Source organism: Ctenocephalides felis, unplaced genomic scaffold (assembly GCF_003426905.1).
Source record: "Ctenocephalides felis isolate EL2017-DRISC unplaced genomic scaffold, ASM342690v1 CF-g0.4_SCAFFOLD_00845, whole genome shotgun sequence".
Taxonomy (NCBI): domain Eukaryota; kingdom Metazoa; phylum Arthropoda; class Insecta; order Siphonaptera; family Pulicidae; genus Ctenocephalides; species Ctenocephalides felis.
In genome coordinates, this window is record NW_020536999.1 from 25,270,127 (window position 1) to 25,289,399 (window position 19,273).

General features: G+C 29.9%; 4 protein-coding genes across 4 annotated transcripts; 3 read left to right on the forward strand and 1 right to left on the reverse strand.

Moving 5' to 3' along the window:
* Positions 1-93: 93 nt before the first annotated feature.
* Positions 94-1,500, forward strand: LOC113363359 (max-like protein X). Its single transcript, XM_026605852.1, has 5 exons — positions 94-226; positions 373-510; positions 606-793; positions 940-1,146; positions 1,209-1,500. Exons 1-5 carry the CDS (start codon positions 193-195, stop codon positions 1,365-1,367), a joined length of 726 nt encoding a protein of 241 aa, XP_026461637.1. The 5' UTR covers positions 94-192; the 3' UTR covers positions 1,368-1,500.
* Positions 1,501-4,652: 3,152 nt separating this feature from the next.
* Positions 4,653-6,401, reverse strand: LOC113376863 (E3 ubiquitin-protein ligase MARCH5-like). Its single transcript, XM_026616946.1, has 5 exons — positions 6,008-6,401; positions 5,833-5,944; positions 5,623-5,756; positions 5,271-5,464; positions 4,653-5,163 (listed from the first exon to the last, which is right to left on the reverse strand). Exons 1-5 carry the CDS (start codon positions 6,179-6,181, stop codon positions 4,818-4,820), a joined length of 960 nt encoding a protein of 319 aa, XP_026472731.1. The 5' UTR covers positions 6,182-6,401; the 3' UTR covers positions 4,653-4,817.
* Positions 6,402-6,690: 289 nt separating this feature from the next.
* Positions 6,691-7,785, forward strand: LOC113363473 (nudC domain-containing protein 3-like). The gene has a single exon (XM_026605975.1). It carries the CDS (start codon positions 6,817-6,819, stop codon positions 7,759-7,761), a length of 945 nt encoding a protein of 314 aa, XP_026461760.1. The 5' UTR covers positions 6,691-6,816; the 3' UTR covers positions 7,762-7,785.
* A 1,847-nt stretch (positions 7,786-9,632) lies between these two features.
* LOC113363230 (proton-coupled amino acid transporter-like protein CG1139) lies at positions 9,633-17,832 on the forward strand. Its single transcript, XM_026605717.1, has 10 exons — positions 9,633-9,846; positions 14,745-14,832; positions 15,777-15,860; positions 15,978-16,128; positions 16,195-16,316; positions 16,517-16,601; positions 16,664-16,936; positions 17,001-17,179; positions 17,256-17,431; positions 17,503-17,832. The coding sequence occupies exons 2-10, from the start codon at positions 14,768-14,770 to the stop codon at positions 17,742-17,744; spliced, it is 1,377 nt and encodes a 458-aa protein (XP_026461502.1). The 5' UTR covers positions 9,633-9,846; positions 14,745-14,767; the 3' UTR covers positions 17,745-17,832.
* The last annotated feature ends 1,441 nt before the right edge of the window (positions 17,833-19,273 follow it).

Consider the following 19,273-nt stretch of genomic DNA (forward strand, 5'->3'; position numbering starts at 1 on the left):
CTCGAGTCATCTGTCGCTGACAACTAGTACTGTTACTGTTCTTATCAATGCAATGTCAAATGTTTCTTTTGACGTTATCTAAATAAGAATGTTATTTTTATTTAATATTTTTGATATAAACATTTATGCTAAAACTTGATAATGAACATAAATAAAATGCTTATTTATTGTTGATTGTTTAACAAAATAAATATGGCAGAATCTTATTATGATCGGCTGGATAAAAGTAAGAAAACTGTTACGTATACAAAATATATCTAGATTGAATAAAATTTAATATATTGTTAATATAAAATATAGTGTAAACTGAGTATTTTTTTATTATATGTATCTCAAGTTTTACATACGTATAAAAATGATTATATCATTTAGGAAGTCGGTTTAGAACAACTGCATCAGAAAGTGATATGAAATTGGAGCCTTCTAGTCCTAACGATAGAGAAAAATTTTCTTCAAGATGCAGCAGTACCGGTTCCTTACATACACCAACGTCTTCACCTCATAATTCAGGTCAGTTTTAGAAATAAACTCAATTATAACAAACAATTGTATTATATATTATTACTTCTAAGAGCCCAAAGTTTCATTTCTATATATTCCATCAGATGAAGAAGATAGTGATTCAAATGCTCGTACAGCTTGTGTCTTGACATACAAGGAACGAAGACGCGAGGCTCATACACAGGCTGAACAAAAAAGAAGAGATGCTATTAAAAAAGGATATGATTCCTTGCAAGAGTTAGTGCCTATGAAACAACAGAGTGAGGCCGGATATAAACTTAGTAAAGCAACTGTATGTTCACCACTGTAATATTATAACCAGTGAATCATTAATACAATTTAAATATTGTATTTGTAAATACAATTGTGCAATATAATAACCTGTAACATTTCTCCTATTATGTAGGAGCCGACATGCATTAATTAAAGAATTTGTAGGTTCTACAGAAGTCAATAGATTACATCCAATATCTTCATACACAAAAAAAGAAATTGGAAGATGACAGAAACAGTTTGAGAAAAGAAGTGGAGGCTTTGAGGATTGTACAATCTAGTTATGAGCAACTCGTAAAGGCTCAACAAATTAATAAGCCTGGTGAGAATATCATCCAAAGTCGATTAACAGATGAAGATAAATTGCAAGTGGTATGTTGTATTAGATTCTTTTTCCCAAGGTTTCTGTATTACTTTTAATTATTTTCTTTTAGTTCAAGGCAATAATTGAGCAACTGTTTAAATCATTTTGTATGATTTCTTTTGCTAATTTCTCAGAGTTGTCAGCTGGTGTCATAATGTGGTTAGAAGAATACTGCAAACCACAAATGCTGAGGAATATAGTACAAAGAGTTTTAGATTCGGCGAGGTAGATTTGGGAATTGAATATATCATATATTGTAAATATAAATGTAAGTTTTTGTTTGTGATACATGTTTTTACTTATTATACACAAAAATATTTGTTGGTTATTAATCAAAATTTACCATGATCAAAATGTATTAAATTGTAACCTTATTTTTGTTCTAGTTTCTTACTATTATTTTTCTGGGTTTCAAATTATAACATAAAATATTTTAAATAACAATACAATTTACAAAAATTTTAATATATTTAGTATATTATGTGCGCAAAAACCTTTTTATGTTTATGATTTTTCCAAGCATTGACATGTATCACTTTTTGATTCTTAGATATAAAAATGTAAATAGAACATATAATTCAACTTGCCATAGTTGAATAGTGCCATTTTTTTTTCTATTGATGTAATTTGTCAATAGGATACATGGTTGACTATATTTGTTGTTAAAGTTGATTGTTTTTTTATTATGTGTTGGATTTTCACTTTATGTGAGTAGATTTGTATATATTCATACTATAATATTTTATAATTGTATTTTATTCAAGAGCATTTATTTTTTATATATTGTCATTAAAGATGTAAATAAATAAATATATTTTTAACTTCCCGAAGGAGAAGTTTATGTTTTCATCAAAAAATCCGATTCGCTAATTTTATGTTTTCTCGACGTTTCAAGCCATTCTGAATCGAATGAGACCAAATTTGGAAAAAGTGTGTGTGTGTGTGTGTGTGTGTGTGTGTATGTGTGTGTGTGTGTGTGTGAACAGATTTTTTGCCGTAAATCGACGTTTTCTCCAAAACGGTTGGACCGATTTCAAAAATTTAAAAGCCATTTGATGTATCTCGATGAGGACTATCGTCTCTGAGTTTTGTGCGGCGATCGGCCCGGCCGTTTCTTTGTAAATTGCAGAAAAGTGGAAAATTTTTCGTCCACGTTTTAGCCCGCAATTCTGAATCGATTCTGAAAATTCAAAAACCGTTCGATAGATATTGGTTGGGAATCGTGCTGATTAGTTTTTGGTAAAGATCGGCCGGGCCGTTTTCTTGTAATAAAGTTTTTTAAAAAAAAAATTTGACGATTTTTATGATTATTTTTTTGACGATAGATACCATAGTTTTCTAGGTCATACTAAAATATTACGGCCCTACGACAACTGGTTCAGCTTTAAAAATTCGTCAAAGTTTGCAAAAATCAGTATGGTCTTTTTGGCATTTGTCAAAATTAGACTTTTGATCGACGTTTTCTCAAAAACGCCTGAACCGATTTTGGAAATTTAAAAGCCATTTGATGTATTTCGGTGAGAACTATCGTTTGTCAGTTTTGTGCAACGATCTGCCAAGCCGTTTCTTTGTAATTTGAAAAAAAGTGTTGAACTTTTCGTCCACATTTAAGCTCATTCTACCGAACCGATTTTAAAAAATCAAAAACTGTTCGAAAGATATTAGTTGGGAATGATGCTGATTAATTTTAGGTGAAAATCTACCGAGCCGTTTTCTTGTAATTAACTGTTGAAAAAAAGTGTTAAATTTTCGTCCACATTTAAGCTCATCCTACCGAACCGATTTTGAAAAATCAAAAACTGTTCGAAAGATATCATTTGGGAATGATGCTGATTAATTTTATGTGAAAATCTACCGAGCCGTTTTCTTGTAATTAAATGTTGAAAAAAAGTGTTAAACTTTCATCCACATTTAAGCTCATCCTACCGAACCGATTTTGAAAAATCAAAAACTGTTCGAAAGATATCATTTGGGAATGGTACTGATTAATTTTAGGTGAAAATCTACCGAGCCGTTTTCTTGTTATTAAATGTTGAAAAAAAGTGTTAAATTTTCGTCCACATTTGAGCTCATCCTACCGAACCGATTTTGAAAAATCAAAAACTGTTCGAAAGATATCATTTGGGAATGGTACTGATTAATTTTAGGTGAAAATCTACCGAGCCGTTTTCTTGTAATTAAATGTTGAAAAAAAGTGTTAAATTTTCGTCCACATTTGAGCTCATCCTACCGAACCGATTTTGAAAAATCAAAAACTGTTCGAAAGATATCATTTGGGAATGATGCTGATTAATTTTATGTGAAAATCTACCGAGCCGTTTTCTTGTAATTAACTGTTGAAAAAAAGTGTTAAATTTTCGTCCACATTTAAGCTCATCCTACCGAACCGATTTTGAAAAATCAAAAACTGTTCGAAAGATATCATTTGGGAATGATGCTGATTAATTTTATGTGAAAATCTACCGAGCCGTTTTCTTGTAATTAACTGTTGAAAAAAAGTGTTAAATTTTCGTCCACATTTAAGCTCATCCTACCGAACCGATTTTGTAAAATCAAAAACTGTTCGAAAGATATCATTTGGGAATGATGCTGATTAATTTTATGTGAAAATCTACCGAGCCGTTTTCTTGTAATTAAATGTTGAAAAAAAGTGTTAAACTTTCGTCCACATTTAAGCTCATCCTACCGAACCGATTTTGAAAAATCAAAAACTGTTCGAAAGATATCATTTGGGAATGGTACTGATTAATTTTAGGTGAAAATCTACCGAGCCGTTTTCTTGTAATTAACTGTTGAAAAAAAAATTTAAGCCGTTTTTCATGGAACTTTTTTTGGCGATATACATCATGGTCTTATAGAACTTACTGTAATATTACGGCCTTACAACAAGTAGTTTAATTTTAAAAATTCGTCAAACTTTGCTAAAATTATTATCGTTTTTTTTTAAAGTAGGATTGATGAAGTATATTATTTACACATTTTTTTGATCAAGTCGATTATTTACACATATCGGGAAGTTCATGTAATTTGCCTCAAGGCTAAATACCAAACCAACTAGTTATTTTTTAAATTACTCCAAAAATGTGTATGTTTGGAATTTTGGTAAGAGTATACTTATTTAGTAAAAGATTTAGTTTTGTTAGGAAAAATTAAAGAACTTAATTGAAAAAAGAATTTATCAATCAAATTTTGAGATTAGTCTGATCAATCATTTTAATTCTTTTAAATGATTGGTTCTTGAGCTTTTATGATGATAGAAAACAATAAACAATGTTTAATTTTATACAAATTTGTTGAAAGTTTCATTAGTATTAGACACACATTTGAAAAGTTACAAGAGATCTAATAGCAACCTAAATATAATAGGATTGGAATGACTTACAGAAATTAAAAGTAATAGCTTTTATTTACATTATGTACACTATTTTTTAGTTTATTTATTTACATCTTTGAATGTTTCACAGAATTATCTTAAACTTAATTTTATTTGAAAAACTAGTTACTATTTCATCTATATATAGATATAGATAGTGTCGAATGAGTTTCTTTAACTAATCTATTAACAATGGATTTAGAAAAAATATTTATAAAATACAAGCCATCTCATAACAATATAGCATATTCATTTGTATATCTATTCCTATCAGTGCAATTCAAATAAATCTATTATCGTTATCCCTTAAAGCATTTCACTCGAGTTATTAGCACTGAGTCCCCCATATTGACTTCTGTTTCCAAACTGTGCAATATTTTCATCTGTGTAGTCCATAATTTTACGTTTGCTCTTTCGTACAATTAATTGTTGTCTATGAAATATTTTCAACACTCCTTTAAAAGCTATAAAAGCTACTCCACCGAGTAGTGTGCGTTGGAAATTGCTTTCAATTGATTCAAATAAAACTCTGCCAACCAAGACAGCTATTGTTGGTAGAACTAGTGCCCCACACAGGACTCTAGTAGCAGAGACAGGGTCTGATAAGGGTGGAATGTCACTTTCAGCAAGATTCACTACTGAATCTGATTCCCTTGAAATAGAGAAATTAATATTAAAACGCTTAAAAAAAGTATTTATTGATATATATATATATATATATATATATATATATATATATATATATTCTATTTCTCTTACGTTGGCAGGATATTTCTAAGCAGGGGAATTTTTCTCACAATATGTCTTTTACGTCTTATAAAGGTTAATACAGAATCTTCCCACCTGAGCATTTTACCTAAAACTAAACCAATTGGAATAGCTGGTAAACCGACCAATAAAACCAACGGATCTTGCAATTCCATCAAAGCCATTCCTTCTTTGTGTCCTACTACCTAGATTAGAAAACATTAGTCTATATACAGTCATGAGATTAGCTTATTTATGCATATATCTGAAATATCCTTCATAACTTTTTAACTATAGGAACACAGTAAACAAATTGAACACAAAGGGCCTTAGACTGATATGGATTTATGGATATTGGAAATACCTGCATCACCGTGATGGCTCCGTATGTCACAGCAGTCCAGTAAACTGATCCAACAACAATGCCTGCAGCTAGAAATGGACTCAACTTCTTTGTCAACATTTCTATTCCGTCCAGAATAAGTACAATCATGCCAACTAATGCAACAGTTAAGAATTTATATATATATATATATATATATATATATATAAGATAAATATAATAATGTGATACCTGGAGGAAAAACTATTATGTACTCTGTTTGGCATTGTGGGCAATGTACTCTGCCAAAGCTGTTGTCTTTTTGTTTTTCATCTACCCATCGTTGTAAACAAGATTGATGCACCTGGACATTGATTATATATTTAGTACTATATGTATGTATATAGATTATTTTGTTATAATGTACCCATTTTGATGTTCCTTTACAATGGCAAGGCTGTACCCAGTTTGCGTTTGCATCATCCTCTTCGGTAGCAAAACAGACCCAACAATGTCTTTGTTGGGACTCATTCGACGGTGTCTCCGACACGGGGTTAGCATATTCTGTACACTGGGAACCTCTATTTTCTAACGTAGTCATTATAAGTTATCTCTAGAAACATTACATAGTCTGATCAAACAATATTTCATAGGTTATATCCATCGCACATCGAATTTGGAAGCATTGAGTGACTCCTAAATCGCCATTGTGTAATAGATTGTTAAATATATAATTTATGAAGTGTGAAATAGAGGGACATTACGTGATTTTTTTTAGGATTTTGTATATATTAAACTTGTAAATTTAGTTATCAAAGCAGGTTTTTTGCTACTGTCATTTTGCTGTCAATTCATCGTGGGGTTGCCTCATGCATTTTTGACGCAGTGACACAAAATTGCAATCTGGCAACACTTGTAGTTTGACAGTTGTTGTTTGAAACTAGAAAGTTCGAGTTGAACCGAGTCGACATTATTATATTTTATTATATTTAATAAATGTAAAACACGTGACTGACGTATTAATAAGTATAATTATATAGATAAATATAAATATACATTGTTATTAAAATCCCAATTTTATTTACTAATCTATTAATGACAATTTGAAGCAGGCAATACTTTCGTAGCGTTCGTAGTGTTTACATTTTCTTGTCAGCTTCAGCTTGTCAGTTTGTGTCGTTTATGTTGTGTTTTTTTTTATAAGTGAAAATTGTTGTTGATATATTTATTTACGGCATGACGTGCTCAACGGACTCTTTATTTATTGAAATATTTCAAAAGGGCGATGATATTAATACATTTTTTGATGCACTGTTTGGTTTTCTTAATCGTTGCACAAATTTCTACGAAGAAGACATTAATGTTTGTGAACAAGTTTGTATGCAATATCTAAGACTTTGGCATCCTGAAAATATTTGTATTACTAATAATCATGAAGCCCACTTGAATAATATCGAAACTATTGACTCTGACAGTAAAAATCATATAGAGGAGGTTATGTCCACTGATGAGCAAATTTGTTTAAACAAAAATGAAATCTACAACACAAATCTGCACCAGTCAGACATAGTATACGATAATGAAATAGAAATATCATCCTGCGATGACATAGAACCGGTCATGAGTGCAGACATAAAATTTAAACACAACACATCAAGCGAATCCTATAACGGTGCTGTTACAGAAAAATATACCTGGTCACAATCGATAAATGAAATAGACATATACATAACTTTGCCAGAGACAATAACATCAAGTAGCCAGTTAAAAGTATTGATTACACCTGCACATTTAAAAGTAGAATTTAAAGATGAATCAACACCTTACATTGACGAAGACTTCCCTTTCAATTGCAAACCATCAGAATCTGTGTGGTGGCTTTCGAATGGTAGGCTATTGATACATTTACAAAAAAAGGAGGATCGATGGTGGCAAAAGTTGTTGGAGTCGGACACGTCTTTGGATATAAGTAAAATGAATTGTTCAAGACCCTTAGATGAGCTCTCTGAAGACGCACAGACTTTAGTGCAAGAAATGTTTTGGAACGAAGCACAAAAAAGTATGGGCAAGCCCACTACAGAGGATATAAGAAATAGGGAGCTTTTAAGAAAATCCTGGAATGCTGATGGGTCTCCTTTTCAAGGGACGGAGTTTGATCCTTCTTTAGTAAACTTTCAGTAATTTATGAATTTTATAATTGATAACAAGAACATTGTCTTTTTTATTGTTATGTTATTTTATATTAATATTTTCTCAAATTTTATTATAATAAATGTGTATATTTATGTAAAGTACAAATAAGATGGATATGAAAACAAGATATTGTCTTATTTCTACATTTTCAGTTGTTACAAACATTTTATTTATTTAGTACTTGATTATTTTTTCGAATGTATGCATTTTGTAAGCATTGTGGTTTTGCAGAATGTGCTATTGATGTTAATATAATGTGCTTTAAAGTGTTTAGTACAATAACAAATACTGAAATAGTTTTACAAAATTCTGTATATGTGTTCTAAGTTTAACACTTGTATCGTTTCTTGATTTTAAAATCTGTTCAGTAGAACTGTATAATTTGAGTATGTGATGTTTTAAACCTTGTTTTATATTATAAAAATGGTTAAAAAAGCTGTTTAGTGACAAAATATTAAACAAAGATTTTGGAGAATATTGCACAAAAATTGTTATAGGTCTTTAATTTTAATATACTTGTATATTGCAATGTGCCTTTGAATGCCCAATAATTGGATCCATTCATAATAGAATGCTGGAAATTAGGTATGTGATGCTTTAAACCTAATTTTTAATTTTAACTAGTGGTGTATGGCATCGTGTCTTAAGGCAAATTACTGGAACTTTCTGTACCTCTGAAATGCTTGAGAATATTAAATGTTTTTAAATAGATTATTATGAATATTGTGCATTGTCTAATAATTAGACAATGTACAATATTTATAATAATCTATTTAAAAACATGTAAATATATATTTATAAGAAAATTATGTAAACTGAATTGCAAAGTTGGAATTATTTGTTTAAAGTATATTAGATCTTTAGTCAGAATTAAAATTAAAATATGAATTATTTTCAATATACAAAAAAAAATCTGAAAAAAAAAATAAAATATTTTTTTTCAAAAGCAATTATTTTGTTAAAACAAGCAGAAAGTTCTTTGAATCATTCAAATTGGACGATTAGTTCTCTCAAAAACTGCCATTTTTTGCACATTTAGCTCTGTATCTCCGAAATGGCTGGACTTGACTCTTCCAAAAACTAATCACCTCTTCTTCCCATCTCTATTTATATTTTCTGCACTTTTTGCTCCGTATCTCCGAAACGGCTGGACCTGCCTTTGCCAAAAACTAATCAGCACATCTCGAAATCGGTTGATCCGTGCTCCCGAAAACGTGGATGAAAAATTGTATCCATACATACATACACACACACACATTTTTTTGATGTATGCCAAAATGTTCAGAAACCTTCAAAACGTGAAGAAATGTAAAAATTTTCAATTTCGATTTTTGGACGATTACAATAACTATAGTTATTTATATAGTTATAACCCTACGGGAAGTTAACAAAGATTTTGGAGAATATTCCACAAAAATTGGTTATAGGGATTTAATTTTAATATATGTTCCTTTGAATGTCCAATAATTGGAATCCATTCATGTAGGATGCTGAAAATTAGGTATGGGATACTTTAAATCTTTTTTTTAATTTTTGAAAATACTTATGGGTACTATTTTGTAACGGAAGAAATTTTATATATTATTTTATTAAGGTGTATGCATTTCTATACGAGGCATAAAAATCCTCGACGCATTTGTTACGTACTATAGTAACTATACTTATTTGTTTGTACGAAATCTTAAATGTATATCATATTATAATATACTATATACATATTATATATATATATATATATATATATATATATATATATATATATATATATATCCTTTCCACCCCTCTACTAATGTTAGCGCATGCGTCCTAACCTATATAAATGTATTAATAGTAAAGGTGTCTCATTCAATCACAAACAAGCAGCCGTTCTATCTGTTTATAAATATTAATTTTATATTAAACGAGTATTAAAAAGTCATTTGGTCATAAATGGTTCAACGTGTTCAAGTGCGTAATTTAAAAGTGTAAATTCAAAAAAAATTAGAATAAAATAATGTGTTTTGCAAGTGCGTGTTCGGGGGATATATAGATAGGTAGACGGCGGCTCGATAATATTGTAATCGGTATAAAACGGTAAGCAGTTTTCCGGTTTAATTACAATATATTTTTATAGATTTTATAAATTTAAATAATTACTTATATTTCTAACTTTATTTTAAAATTTTTTAATTTACTAAATAAATCCTCGTGCGCTTTATAAATTTAAAAACTAAGCATAAATGCCCTCTTTTTGCAAAACATACCTTGGAGTGGTTTAAACCTTTTTTAGGGCGTATGACAACTTTGCCTTCTAGACATTTTATTCCTTAGAGTCTATATTAAAACAACAAATAATAAAATCAATTTGTTTTTTGCAAAATTTTTAGGTATAATATACTTTATCAATTTGCGTCTCGTATTTACAGAACAAATTACTAGTCTATCCTTAAATTACATTTTTAAAGGACTCCTCAGGACGCACTGTCTGTACTACAACATTGTAAATTGTATATGTTATTCCTTACAGTGTCTATTATAACAACAAATAATAATATTGATGACTTTATTAAGAAAATTTTGAGTCTTAACCCTTTTCACTCGCGAATTCCAATAATAATATGTAGCAGCGATATCCGAGTAGAAAGGGTTGATCGGGTTAATATTATAATTGGTATAAAATTCAGATATATTAGATTTAAATAATTATTTATATTTCTAACTTTATTAAGAAAAATAATTTGATCTACCTTTGCAGATTTAAATACCAAGCATAATTGCTCCCTTTATGCAAAAATACATTGGAGTTTTTTAAACATTTTTCACCGTATTTGGAGTTGTATGTACTCCTACTTTGTGTTCGAGTCATGTTATTCTTTACAGTATCTATTACAACAACAAATAATAAAATTAGTTTGTTTTCTTATAAAATTTTTAGTTATAATGGATTTTACCAAATTGCCTCTGGTTTATGTTGAACAAAATACTAGTCTATCATTAAATTACATTTTAAAGGACTCTGCAGGATGCACCGTCTGTACTACAACATTGTGAAATAAGTATGTTATTTTTCAGATTGTCTGTTATAACAACAAATAATAACATGAATTACTTTATTGAGAAAATTTCGAGTTTCAAACGATTTTGCTTGGTATGGTTTGTAAACAATTGATAGGTATTAATACCTATCGTTTGAAATTTACTATTATTAAGTTACTATTATAATTAGACAAGATCTCAAATAAAATTTTAAGTTATAAAAGACTTAGCAAAATATTCAATAGGTATGTATGGAACTTATACCATGGATTGATATTTTACAATTTGGGATTTTAAGGAGTTCCACAGGACGAGCCGTTTGTACTGCAATTTTAATATATGGATATATTATATCTCATAATCAGTGTTTTTTTTATTATACCCTGTATTAGACTTTTTCGGTGGGATTTTATGTAATAGTTTTTTGGTTATACATAATTCTAGCAAAATTGAGCTCTGAGCTCTGCAGCTCTGCGAAACTGCGGAGCTCTGCAGAACGTACCGTTTGCATTACGAAATAAAAAATACTGTTTCATGTTTATATGTATATATATATATATATATATATATAAATATAAATGTATAAATGTATGTTATGTATGTTTATATTAAGTCTTAAAATCTGTTCCATATGACAAATTGAATCTCCGTCACTTTAAGCGGATGTCGACAATTTAATATGACACTTGAATGAAACAAATTTTATTCGTGGCATCTCACATAATAAGTGTCATCCTGATAAATACGACTACACTATATATATAAATCATACTTGATTTCACTTTCATTGTAAAAGTTTCATAGAACTTAACTTCAGTAGGTGGAAGTAAGATAATATTTTTTTATATTATAAATTTTATAAGATCGAATATTAAATTCTCAATGTACTCTTCGAGCTCTTTTCAATGATATATCACATGAAAAATAATATTAGAATTTAACCTATCGGCAAGTTGCTATTGTATAATGTGAGATTTGATCAAATTTCACGCAGATACAACCTTTGTTATTAATTTTTCAAAATGTTTTGTCTGCACTAATATACTAATAATAACAAGTACTTCGTATCACGTTTCAAAAGTTATATCAAATTACTAATTGTACTTTTATAATTAAATAATATTGTCATTGTTAATTGTTTGCTGGTTGTATAAATATATACATATATATATATATATATATATATATATATATATATGTGTGTGTGTGTGTGTTATATATGAGTAGTGAAATAAATCAAATAATAGCCAATAATTTATGAATTAATCTTCAATTTTTCAAATGTTTCGATATAAAATGTTAGGTCATCATCAGTGGTTTCTTACATCAATTAGGGAATAAGTTAGCACTAACATTCATACAATAACTTTTTACTATCAAAAAGATTTTTTTAGTTTAATGTAAAATAATAGCAAGTAAAAGAGTTATGTAACAAAAATAATTTAGATAAAATACAAGACATTTGAGACTCGGTGCCATTTGTAAATACAAGTGCTCTTGCAAAAACATTTTGTATTTTATCTTAATTATTTTTGTTACGCAACTCTTTTATGTTCCACAATTTTACATAAAACAAAAAAATTCTCTTTGTTAATGATAGGTTGGTGTATACTATAAATGTTAGTGCCAACTTTGTGCACATTTATTGATGTATACACCAAGTCTAATGAGTATAAACCTGATGATGACTTAAAATTTTAAGTCGTAAATAATTTAAAATGTTTAAATGCCTTAAATTTTTTTGAAAAGTTTGATTTTTTTTCATAAAGTTTCAAAGCAATCTCATAACCCATAAATTGTAAACAAAAGATTTTATTACTAAAATCTCTATGAAACATCTGATAATTTGATGTGCATATGTCTAATGATATTTTTTGGCCACCAAATGGCATTTTTTCAAACTTTTATTTTTATTTTCGAAACTGCTGGAACTATCTTCCCAAAAATTCAACTAATTCTTCATTATATCAATATAAGTGATATGTTTTTTGAATTATTCAAATCGGACGCTCCGTTCTCTCAAAATTGCAATTCTTCTTCACTTTTTACACCGTATCTTTGAAATGGCTAAACCCGCCTCTGTCAAAAACTAATCACTGCATCTGCATCAATACAAATCGAATGTTTTTTGAATCATTCTAATCGGATGATCCGTGCTCTCAAAATCGTGAACTAAAAATTGTATTCAAACATACACACAAAGACATACACCCACAGCAAAAATGTTCAGAAACTCGAGGTATGTCAAGGTATACCAAAATGTTCAGAAACCTTTGAAACGTTAAATTTACAAACAATTTCATTTTTAATTTTCTTGCGATTACTATAACTATTATCTTATGGGAAGTTAATATAATATTTTTTATCATGGATAAAACGTATGTGCAACCTCAAAAATTTTGAGTACAATGGCGATAAAGTTTGGGTATCATTTATACATGAAATTCAAATTTTTGTGGTAAATTAACTTTTATATAAACACAAAAACTAGTTTCAATATTGTCGATTTATCTAGTGCTGTGCATACAGTAGAAACAGGATAAAAAACGGTTGGTTTATGGCCTATATATGATGCATATATATTTCTATTACATTTACATAATACATCTATTTCCTCGCCATCAGTCACAAGTGTCAGAAATCCCTCAACTGAAAATAACTTATTGCAGACACGGAATACTTTGGCAGATTTTCAATCAAGTCACACTACTCATTTAGTCAAATCTTCTTGAGTCAGTCAAATGATCTCGGAGCACCTGACCAGATCACTTAATCCGATTCAAACCTAATTTTAGAGTCTAAATTGGTTTATTGAACCTGTCTGTGATAAAGGAGTGGTGCATGGTGCATTTCAAGATACTACGTAAGATAATTTGATAACAACTTGGCAATAGGCAAATATCTAACATCTGGTAAAACAACTGAAGATATGTTTTGGTACAGTAATTATAAACTTTTAAATTTCATAAATAACCAATAATTTATCTTGTTATTTTTTATCAATATTATGTAAAATGATCTATTACTTGTTATTTAACTTATATTTTTCTTACAGTCCTTATTTCTACCATATTTTAGTATATATGTTTACGGTTTTTTTATAGAATTTTTTTATTATTTTCAATTTCATTATTTCATTTTTTTTCAGTTTTTTCCAGCGAAACATAGTTTATTATGCAATTTGAATGATTGTTTTGAAACCAATTGGATATGTGTGCAATTTGTTATTATAATATTTAAGTATTTACTTATAATAGACAAATAAAAATTTAAAAAAAATATATATCTGACACCTTTTTGCATGTGACGTATTACTCAATACAGAATTAGAAGTACATTATGTAGATGGTCCAAATTTATTTTGAAGTATAAAAGTCTGAAGTATCTAAATATTCTAAATGTATGATTTAGACGTGCAATTAGCAGAAACTTAGAGACAACTTAGTCTAATTATTCATTTAAAAGAGCACAATTCAATGTAATACGAAGAAGTCGAAATTTGGAAAGTTTCGAGAATTCTTTGCAACTTGCCAATAGATCAAAACCTAATACCATTTGGCATGCTTTCAAAAAAGTTTGGAGAGTACAATATGAATCGAACCTTTTTTGTAAATAAAAAAATATATAGATTTTTTTTTCCTAATTTTACACTATGGAAATTTCATATTGCAGGATGTATATATATAAATATATCAGTGTGTATATTTAAATTACAATCTGTCCTTCTACATTAATATCAACTGCGTTCATTTACCATTAATTAAAACCCATTAAAATAGATTCGATCCCACTCCAGATCAAGAGTTGCATTAAATTGCATATTCGCAATTCTTTTCTCTCGGCTCTCGATTAAAATTCTTTGAATCCATAATCGTACATCGATTAAAATTTAATTATTTTTGGCGTGAGAATAAATTTAATTCGATTTAATTCTAGTTTTTGCTTTTGTTTTGCAGAAGAGTTTTACTGAACGTGCAACATGGAGGAGAAGAACGGAGAAGGAATCAATTTGCAAATTATGGAAGTGGGAGGAGGAAACAAAACGTGAGTGGAAAATGGATAAAAATTTATGTTTAAATAAATAATAAGTGATAAATATGTATTATGCTAATGTATTATAATATTGGACAGTAGTGTTGCCAATGGGCAGGACTGAGTTAAACTCCAACTCGATTCAGGGAAGGAGTAGTGTGAGAGTTTTTCCCAATTCCATTTCACACAGTGCCCAAGATGGGCTTATTTTCAATTGGAAACATGTTTTCGATCTATATATGGTGATTAATTTTTAATTGTGCAAATTCATTTTGTGTAAAATTAATTAATTTACAATTATGTCCAATATTCCTAGAGCAAACCACTCTTCAAAAACCATATAATAACGACTGGTGTTTAATAACGTTTGCAAATCTGATACCAATCGGTTGATATGAATGTGGTGTAAGACAAAAGTGTTCACATTTAAATTTTGTACGACTTTTACTAACGACAAAAGACAAAAGTGTTCAGATTTAAATTTTGTACGACTTTTACTAACGACAAAAGACCCTAGATTAACTCGACATACTTTGAAATATAGTTGTTAAGTAGCAATTATTCTGAACAGCAACCGCCTTTGTCCGTCGGTTTACTTGTTCAAGTGCATTCATTTATTATTCCTTTAGCAACTTATAAACCGTTAGATTCGTCTGAATGATGTGTTTGAGCGAAATATACAAAATTAAATCATCTACAATTTTGTTTAACACCGTAATGCCCTATGACAACTTGGTATATTTATAACGAGCCTAAAAAATTAACCCTCGTATATTTGTATGTAAATATCTCTACCCGAGATCCACCTGTTGGACGACTACTCATTAAAATTCTTTAGAGCGACTTCTGTTCTCATTTCTCATGGCTCATCCTGTACCCAAGCTCTATATTCCTTTTTCATCTATAATCATCTCAAAGATGTCTTTAAATTACATATAATTTAAATTTATTTTCAGAAAGGACACGCCTGTTGGGACTCCGACGTCGCAGAATGAGGACTACGACCCTCACCAGCACAGAACTAACCCGAATGCAACGACGTAAGATAGATAAATAAATAATTTATATATATATATATATATATATATATATATATATACATATATATATTTATATATATATTTATACCTATATAAAATCTTATTCGATTCTTTTAGAAATCGTGAAACCTTAATCCATTTACTAAAAGGTTCACTGGGAACTGGAATCCTTGCAATGCCGGAAGCCTTTCACAACTCCGGTTTAGTCTTAGGAACCATCAGCACGATATTGATTGGGGCCCTGTGCACATACTGTTTGCATGTCCTGGTATAATTCATTTTTATTTAAAATTATGATTTTGATGTGACTTATTGTAAAATTAATTGTTTTCAGGTGCAAGCCCAATATATTTTGTGCAAAAAATTAAAAGTTCCAGTTCTGTCCTATCCGGCATCTATGAAATACGCCCTGGAAATCGGCCCGCAGTGTCTCAGGCGTTTTGCTAATGCATCATAGTAAGATTTATAAATCATTTTATTTAGACAAAAGTTGTGTCGAAAGGCTTTAGTTTGTTTTAAAGGGCCAACCATATTTTCGTAGAATCGAGATCATCGCAGAAGTTTTGGTTTTCCATTCATTCGACATCCTTTAGTAAAATCTAATCCTGTTTGTTGATGTGAACAATGTCTATTATTTTATTATATTTTTTTTCTAGTGCTATCGTAGATATCTTTCTCATAGTGTACCAAGTTGGAATCTGTTGCGTGTACGTAGTCTTCGTCGCAGAAAACATCAAACAGGTGATAACCACCATCAACGACTACCTCAAAAACAACCTAACAAATTATCGTTTTTGTTGCAGCTGATAGACTTTTACGTGGTAGAATTAGACGTCAAACTCCACATGGTGTTCCTTTTAATACCTCTGATCGCCATCAACAGCATAAGGAATTTAAAGCTCTTGGCTCCATTTTCTTCTTTGGCCAATTTGGTGACACTGGTCGGTATCTGTCTGATTATGGTGTATATTTTGGACGACTTACCGTCTCCTTCAACAAGGGAGATGGTGGCACCGCTGGTGAGATATCCATTATTTTTTGGAACCACGTTGTTTGCCTTGGAAGCTGTCGGAGTGGTAAGTGTATAGCGATTGATAAGCAGGGAAAACCATTTTATTTACAATATGATTTTGGTTTCAGATAATTGCTTTGGAAAATAACATGAAGACTCCAGCGTCCTTCGGAGGCTACTGCGGCGTCTTGAACGTCGCCATGTCTATCATTGTCTTTTTGTATGTTATGGTTGGTTTTTTGGGATACATCAAATACGGCCCTGACTCGAAAGGTTCTATAACTCTGAATCTGCCAAATGAAGAAATGTGAGTTCTAAACGTGTACTGCTAGACATCATGATAATTGATGTTTGAGATGATTTTTTTAATGTTTAATCCACAGCATGGCCCAATCTATTAAAATAATGTTTACACTGGCCATCTACGTTTCCTACGGTCTCCAGTGCTACGTGCCAGTGGAAATATTGCTGACCAGATACTTCGAGAAGAAAATTGCCCAGAGCGACCACAAAATTTTGTATGAGTACGCAATCAGGATAGGAGTTGTCATCGTAACCTGTGAGGATAAAACTAATTATGTTTCTATTTATTTATTAAATCACCAATTATGTATCATCTTCTTCCTGCAGTCCTGAGTGCTGTGGCCATCCCCCGCCTGGGTCTCTTCATCTCGTTGATCGGTGTCTTCTGTTTGTCGGCCCTCGGATTGGCCTTTCCGGCCGTGATAGAGTTATGTGCAAAGTGGCCCGATAACTTGGGTAAGTTTCGCTACGTCTTGGTCAAGGATATCGCCCTGGTTCTATTCGGCATCGTCGCCCTGATCGTCGGTACGTATGTCAGCGTCAGAGGTATCGTGTTGTCTTTTATGTGATTCGGGGAAAAGAAGGTAGGAGATTTGTTTAATTCTAAGGTTCGGATGGTTGTTTTATATATTTAGTTGTTTTTTAAGGTTCCTATGGTTGTGGAAGAACCTAGATTTTGATTAATTTCAGATTTTCAGATTTAATATATTTTTTAGTATTTAATTGTTATGATGTAAATATTTGTTTACAATGAAGCGTAGCTTTCAATGATAATTATATTATTAACAAAAGAACCGTTTGCTGTTCTGCTCTGTCGAAAACGTAACAGTTCCAAATAACATTGACTAATGTGACTCTTTTTTATATATTTTATATATTTTCTATTTAAATATTTTAAAATGGTAATTATAGTTCTAAGAAAAAAAAACATTGAGTATATCCTACAAAGGTTCAAAAATTTATTAATTTATAACTGTTACGATATGCTTATTGCAGAACAGGAATATAACAGACGTGAAACAATTTTATTTGCTAATTTTTATTCTAGACGTTCTCTTTGTTATTGTCTAAATTCTCAAAGTTGGTAGAATAAATAAGTTTATTTTTTATATGATTGTTATATAATTATATAATATAAAATTTTAGCAGCCAACACGTCAAAATTTAAAAAGAACAATAATTATAGAAAAGTAGTTATTAGGTACGTTTAGAGTACTAAATCTGTGTCATCACTGTATAGTTACAATAATTATTCTCTGAAGTTCATTTTTTTAGTTTTTTTATAAGATGACACTGATTTGGTGCACGAAACGTACATGGCAGCTATAAATTAATTATATTTAATTAAGTTAATAATTTTAATTGTCTCAAACTCAAGGTGCACTTACGTACTCAGTACTTGCAAACCTCATAAATATATTAAGAAGCTTTATAATAATGATAAATTAATTATTAATAATATTTATAACAAAAAAACGTAGACGCATATCAGATATGTTCAATTATTAGGATAGATGTTTTTTGTTGAAAATTTCAATCATATCATTGGTTGATTGGGAAAATATAGTTATTAATAAGCTTAAAGCTTAAATATTATAGGAGAGGCTTGAATGAGCCTTGTTGTGTGTTTAGCCTGACACGCACATGGGGTGACATCTCATTAATTATATGGGAAGGCACTCTTATAAGATATATATCTTGAATTTAAAATAATTCTCATGCATTTTATTTTAGTGTTAGATAGCGCAACAATGCACACTAAATTTGGATAAGCTTATCTTGTTACCTTAGGCTGACAAGGAAAACTCTTCCAATGCTTGTCTCGAATTTTGATGATTTATTCTTAATTTAAGTTATTTGCTCTTAATAATTTTTCTTTCTCACAATACTTTTGTACTTGACAGATTGTATTATTAACTGATTAATTTTTTAACTTATTTTACTGTAAAATAAGTATAAAGTACCTCGATCTCATATAATTAATGGATGTTCTCCCTGTAGTACAATGGAAACTGCCAAATTTCTGTCTGATGTAGATTTAAAAAATTTACACTAGTCAGATTCTTTATTTAAACTAATCATATTCACATGGGTCTGG

Excerpts from the sequence above, each read along its gene's own strand:
- LOC113363359 (XM_026605852.1), top strand. The coding sequence starts at position 193 with ATGGCAGAATCTTATTATGATCGGCTGGATAAAA. Across the intron at positions 511-605 it reads GTCTTCACCTCATAATTCAG|ATGAAGAAGATAGTGATTCA; the intron begins GTCAGTTTTAGA and ends ATATTCCATCAG. Across the intron at positions 794-939 it reads ATAAACTTAGTAAAGCAACT|GTTCTACAGAAGTCAATAGA; the intron begins GTATGTTCACCA and ends AAGAATTTGTAG.
- LOC113376863 (XM_026616946.1), bottom strand. The coding sequence starts at position 6,181 with ATGACTACGTTAGAAAATAGAGGTTCCCAGTGTACAGAATATGCTAAC. Across the intron at positions 5,945-6,007 it reads GTAAAGGAACATCAAAATGG|GTGCATCAATCTTGTTTACA; the intron begins GTACATTATAAC and ends ATCAATGTCCAG. Across the intron at positions 5,164-5,270 it reads CTTAGAAATATCCTGCCAAC|GGAATCAGATTCAGTAGTGA; the intron begins GTAAGAGAAATA and ends CTCTATTTCAAG.
- LOC113363473 (XM_026605975.1), top strand. The coding sequence starts at position 6,817 with ATGACGTGCTCAACGGACTCTTTATTTATTGAAATATTTCAAAAGGGC.
- LOC113363230 (XM_026605717.1), top strand. The coding sequence starts at position 14,768 with ATGGAGGAGAAGAACGGAGAAGGAATCAATTTGCAAATTATGGAAGTG. Across the intron at positions 16,602-16,663 it reads TCGCAGAAAACATCAAACAG|CTGATAGACTTTTACGTGGT; the intron begins GTGATAACCACC and ends TTTTTGTTGCAG. Across the intron at positions 17,180-17,255 it reads AATCTGCCAAATGAAGAAAT|CATGGCCCAATCTATTAAAA; the intron begins GTGAGTTCTAAA and ends TTTAATCCACAG.